Source organism: Miniopterus schreibersii (genome assembly GCF_964146895.1).
Source record: "Miniopterus schreibersii genome assembly, chromosome: 19".
NCBI lineage: Eukaryota > Metazoa > Chordata > Mammalia > Chiroptera > Miniopteridae > Miniopterus > Miniopterus schreibersii.
This window is the reverse complement of record NC_138119.1, coordinates 22,995,754-23,002,006: the sequence shown is the minus strand read 5'-3', so window position 1 is coordinate 23,002,006 and position 6,253 is coordinate 22,995,754. Positions and strand designations below refer to the sequence as shown.

General features: G+C 37.4%; 1 protein-coding gene across 3 annotated transcripts in view; it reads right to left on the bottom strand.

The window, feature by feature from the left end:
* Nucleotides 1-3,257: 3,257 nt before the first annotated feature.
* RNF2 (ring finger protein 2) overlaps nucleotides 3,258-6,253 on the bottom strand; it is a 29,290-nt gene continuing 26,294 nt past the window's right edge. For all 3 annotated transcript variants that reach the window (XM_081121746.1, XM_081121748.1, XM_081121747.1), the window contains exon 7: nucleotides 3,258-6,144. In XM_081121746.1, coding sequence (XP_080977872.1) covers nucleotides 6,043-6,144 — 102 coding nt within the window. In that variant the 3' untranslated portion in view covers nucleotides 3,258-6,042. The remainder of the gene's footprint in view (nucleotides 6,145-6,253) is intronic.

Genomic DNA, 6,253 nt, shown 5'->3' with positions numbered 1-6,253 from the left:
TTTGAGCTTCTTAGATGTAGATTTTTCACCAAATTTTGAAATTTGAGGCCTTTCTTCAAGTACACAAGTAAAGTGCCCCTTGACCACCTCCCCTTCTGGGGCTCCCATATGCATTTTAACATACTTGATGGTGTCCCACAGGTCTCTGCAGGTTTTTCCCCCTTTATTCCTCTCCCTGTGTTCAAGGTTGTTGAGTATTTCTACCAGTTTAAATCTGCTACTAGCCCCTGTTGGATTTCATTTCTTGTATATTTCCAATCCAGTATTTCTATTTAGTTATTTTATTACAATTTCTCTACTGTTATTTGGTGAAAGACTTCTCAAATTATGTTTTTAAAAGCTGATTTAAAGTTTCTGTTTCATTAAGTCCAACATCTAGGCTTCCCCACATTTTCCTGATTCTTTGCATGTCTTGTAAATTTTGGTTGGAAGCTAGACATTTGAAATAATATAATGTGGCAACTCTGGATAAAAGAATCCCTTGGCATCCTTGGGATTTGTTGTTTGCTGTTTAGTGATCTACCTGGACTGATTCTGCAGTCAGCATTCTTTGCCGTGTGGCCACTACATCCTGCTTTGTTAGTTTTAAAGGTCGGCTAATGGTTGGACAGAAAATTCCTTAGCTGCCCTGAAACAACCACCCTCCAAGCCTTGATGAAGTGCTCTGTGCATGTTTTCAAATACGCCTTCACCATTCCAAGTTCATAACTCACTTCCTGCTGGAAGAGCCTCAAGTTCTGCCACAGCTTAGATGGGTGCCTTCCTTTTCTTGGGCGTGCGTACAGCCTTGCACTTGCCTGTGGCCCTCTGGATTCCAAGGAATATCTTGGAGCCCTTCCAAATCCTCTAGACATGTCATCCCTCAGCTTTTCCTTTTGTGTTTCTGTCAGCCTCTTTTTTGCCTCAAGGCAGCTGCTGTATTAAACAATTGCAGCTGTCTTTGACCAACAGGCTGAGATGGGGCTGTTTGCAGTGAGGGGTGTCAGGTCAAATAAAGACAAGCTCTGAGTTTTCAGTGAGGCACCAAGCAGGTCAAATCCTGACAATTCCCTGTAATGGGCTATTGGGGGAGCCTCAACCCCCTTCCCAGGCTGCTAAACTGCTGGTTTTCACAGCTACGATAGTTGCAAGGCTATTCGTTTTCAAGTCTACCCTGGAACTGGGAAAACAGGGATGGGCAATTTAAAATGCTACAAAACTTGTGAATACTTTTTAGATTGTTAGAAACCTTTAGTTTTTAGAGTTCTTAAAAAGTTGATACTGACAACTTTTACAGTTCTCATTGCTTTTATGGAAGAGCAGGTTTTCATAGTTAATTTCCTTAATTACATTAATTCAGAAGCATTTCAAGGAAGTCATTATTATAGTTACAACAATTGAACACTAATTAATATCCTTATGTTTCTAAGATTTAAAAAAGCAAGCATTTCTAAATAGAAAAGTGACAGGGATTTAAAAAATGACTCCCTTTCTCATCTGACACTTCAATTATTTAATGTTTAGTTATCCAAGTCAGATTTCTGAGCTTCAGTTTTCTCAAATGTATAAGGGAAATACTGTCTTCCTCACAGGGTTCAGAAGATTTAAAATATGTCAAACTATTACAAAGCTACAGTAATGAAAACAGTATGTTACTGATACCGTTGTAATAATCTGGTTATTAACAGGAAAGAAAGGGAAGACTAGATAATACAGACATGCCATTCATACAGCTTTGCTACAGAGCTGCAATTTAACACAGTCTTTTCCCCACTTCAGTCACACCTGGGAACAAGTCAGAGGCCAAAATAGGGTGCAGAGCCTGAATATTTAAACTCCTAGACAAAGGGAATTAGCCCTCGACTCCTATTGCAGGGGCACATTCCCCTGCATTTGCCCACATAGCCCACAGCCATTTGGACTCCACAGAAGGGACTAATGGATTTAATTGGCCCTAGCTGATTTGGTTCAGTGGTGAGTGTGTCGGTCCTCGGATTGAACGGTCTTGGTTGGATTCGTCAAGGGCACGTACCTCAGTTGCGGGCTTGAGCCCCAGCCCCAGTCAGAGTGCATGCAGGAGGCAACCAATTGATGTCTCTCTCTCACATTGATGTTTCTCTCTCTGCCTTCCACTCTCTGAAAAGCAATGGAAAAAATATTCTCGGGTGAGGGTTTAAAAAAAAAATTATCCTAATGCTACATCGGACCCGGCTTGACCATGGAATGGAAGCTCTGGCCTTCCTTTTGGCTCTGCTGGACCCTCAGTCCTTTTTCAAGATTGGGTTAAGGGGCATAAGACTTTGCAACCCAAGAAATATAATTCCACACCAATAAAAACCATTCACTATCCTTGCAAGAATCTTAGAAAATTCATTTTCTCAAAATATCACAAGAGCAACCCCACACCCATAAGCAACTGGAGAATCTGGCCCACTATTTCTCTGACAACAGTACTAGCAAAAGGACAGTCATATAGTCCAATGGGATACAGAGCTCACAAGTAAACCCTCGCATATACTGTCAGTTAACTTTTGAATAGGCTGCCAAGACAGTTCAATGGAGAAAGGGCAGTCTTTTCAACAACTGGTGCTGGGAAAACTGGATACCCAAATGCAAACAAAGTTGAATCCTTACCTTTCACCATACCTACAAAACTCAGAATGGATCAAAAATCTAAACGTAAGAGTTAAAACTATAAAACTCTTAGAAGAAAACAGAGGAAAACCTTCATGACACTGGATTTCACAATGTCTTGGATATGGCACCAAAAGAACAGGCAACAAAGAGTAGGCAAATTGGACTTCACCAAAATTAAAAACATTTGTCCATCAAAGGACACTACCAAGAGAATGAAAAGGCAACCCAGAGTAAGAAACTCTTTGCAAATCATAGATCTGATAATGGATTAATATTCAAAATATATAAAGGATTCCTACAACAAAAAATTAAAAATAGGCAAGACTTGAATAGATACTTTTCCACAGATGTACAGACAGCCAAGACGCTTAGCATCACAAGCCATTAAGGAAAGGCAAATCAAAACCACAATAACATACACTTTATACCCATTAGTACAGCTATTAAAAACACGTGTTGGTGAGGATGTGAAGATACTGGAATCCTTGCTGTACTCTGCTGGTGGAAATGTAAAATAGTATGGCCACTCTGGAAAAGTCTGGGATTCCTTAAACACAGAATTGTCATACAATCCAGCAATTCACTCCTAGATATATACCCCCAAAAATTTAAAGCCGACTCAAACAGATACGTACACAAAATGTTCATAGCAGCATTATTCACAATAGCAAAAAATGTCCATCAATCTAAGTGTCCACCAAGAGATGAACAAACTGTGTATATACATACAATGGAATATTATTCAGCCATAAAAAGGAATGAAATTCTGATACATGTTACAACATGGATGACACCTGAAAACATATGAAATAAGACAGACACAAAGAACAAATATTGTGATTCCACTTACATAAGGTGACTAAAACAGTCAAATTCAAAGAAAGTAGAACAGAGGTTGTTACCAAAGGCTGGAGTGGGGGGAGGAAATGGGGAGTTACTCTTTAACAGGTACAGAGTTTGGTATGATAAAAAATAGTTCAGGAAATAGTGGTGATGGTTACACGATATTGTGAATGTACTTAATGCCACTAAACTGTATATTTAAAAAATGATTAAAATGGTAAATTTGGTTATATATTTTACCATAGTAAATTTTTAAATGATAATGTATCCAAAGGCCTCACCACATTTGGTGAGCCTTTTGTTCCTCAGCTGAGATGGTGGTTACAGAATTTATTTAGATAATACTTTATAAAATCTTGGTTGGTAGTTATGATAAACAGTACCCACCCCCAACACACACACACACACACACACACACACACACACACACACAAAACTGCACTCAATATTCTATCAAGTATCTATCTAATACCTATAGCTATATTTTGCAAAGGACTGCACATCCAAATGAATTCACTAATGATGCAGAATTTACATCCCCCCAAACTGACAGATAAAAACATACATTTTCTAAGCACAAAGCTTATATTCACAAATAACTTTTTGCTTAAAGACAAAATTTCAATTAATAATCACAATAGGAATTTTAGTTATTTAATGCAACCACTAATCTAATGGCACCAAAAAAATCTAAACAGTTATATTGCAAAACCAGGGTTATACTGAGTGGACATGCATTAATAGTCTATACAATGTAACATTACACCAGAAAAAGTAATTGAATACAAAATTTCCCTTGACTTTTGGTGGTTTTCAAATTTCATGGCACAGATTACCAAAACAACTATAAAAACAGATTTTAAGTATTTTCAGTAAAATGGTAAAAAATTTAATAAGCCTTTAAGTTTTCATACTGGGCTGAAGATTTAAAACCTCAAGCTGGCCCCAAAATGTCAAAAATGACAGATAAATAGTTATGACTAGATAGGCTTTAGTTACAATAGTTCTGAAGGGACTAGCCCCCCTGGCAAAAACCCTTTAGGGTTAATTTCTCAATGCAAACATGTCTTTGTAAATACTGTTATAATACAAACTTGGAAACATACTTGAAATCAGAACAGGGATGAAAAAAATAACACACAAGTCCATCTTATTTCTGACCTGCCATCATAAGGCCATCTGGGTCCAAACACTGTCCCTCAATATAAAACTAAATTGAGAAGAGAATTACTTTTAACCTAGTGGCTGACCTTCTACAGAATTATCTTTTACTACATATCAAGGCAGGTCTCAAGCTCTGTTAACTTGCTTCTCTAGAGTGTAATTAGCAGAGCACCAAATTTATAAGCTGATACATGGCAACCCACAATACTAAACACACTTTTCAAACAGAAGAAAACATTTTCCCCATTGTTGGTTCTATGCACCATGTTATTCTTAACTTACATAGCTACCAACATAGAAAGAACTGGGGAAGCTTTGAACATATCTTGTACTTTTCATCAAGGCTAAAGTGCAAAATATCTCCGTATCTCTGGTATTTTAATAGGAAAAATCATCAAACATACATAATGAAGAACCGAAGTGACAGGAGAACTAATACAAAAAAAGCCCGCTTTAAATATATACTTGAAGACTACATAAGACCAATATTTCTTTTTTGAGTGAAATCTATAAATGAAACAAGTTCTCAGTGAACTTGAGATTTTGTTTGATTCTCCTTCCCAGGATCAGAAATTCCAAAATTAGGGGGCGGGGAGTGGGAAAAAATAACATTGCATGACAATGGACACTAAGTTCATAAAGAACCTTTTTTTAAAAAATGATAGTACGGAAGAAAATACCATGAAAACAATAACCCCATGAGAACTGATTTTTAAGCAGTGAATTTGAGCCTTGGTCTTCATGAAGATACTACAGCTTACATAGGAAACTATATAAACACACAAGGCTCCAGGAAAAAGTCAAAATACATGTTATTTCACATTTTGTAAAGCCTGAACTTTTGAGGGGAGAAAAAAAATGGCCAACTGAATCTTAAGAATACAGAACCATGCCCTGGCTGGGTGGCTCAATTGGTTGGAGCACTGTCCTGTACACCAAAAAGTTGCAGGTTTGACCCCTGGTCAGGGCACATACCTGGGCTGCAGGTTTGATCCCTGGTTAGGGCATGTACGGAAGGCAACCAATCGATGTTTCTCGCATTGATATTTCTCTCTCCCCCCCTTCCTCTCTCTGTAAAAACTGATAAAAACATATCCTTGGGTGAGGATTGAAAAAAAGAATACAAAACTGAAAATTACTGGGTCAAAGGGTGCTCCAAATAAATCCATACTTTGTAAAGACATACAACTTAGATATATTTTTTAAAGGAAAGAAAAAGTTCTGAATAACTAGTCCCTTCCAAAAAGGAAGTATTAAATTAAGGGGAAAAGATTCTAATAGTGTAAACGAAGCTGGCTCAGGAAGAAAGCTTAACAACATATCCAAGATACTGTCCATAAAAGTAATGATGATACATCTTTAATAATAAAGAAATAGGCTATAAAAAAGTTCATTCTCCAGACTGGTTTTAGTAAAAGCTCATTTGTGCTCCTTTGTGGGGGCATAATAAAGTTCCATGGGTTTGTTCACTTTCCAGTATTTCTCACTGACCAATTCCAAAGAAAAAGAGCCATTTAATACCTAAAACAGAAAAGGAGAGAAAGAGTTATGAAAATTGCTCAAGCACAGTAATGAGATGGAACATACAAGTCCCTTTTAAAAAAAACCTTAGGATAAACTTCTTGTCGCT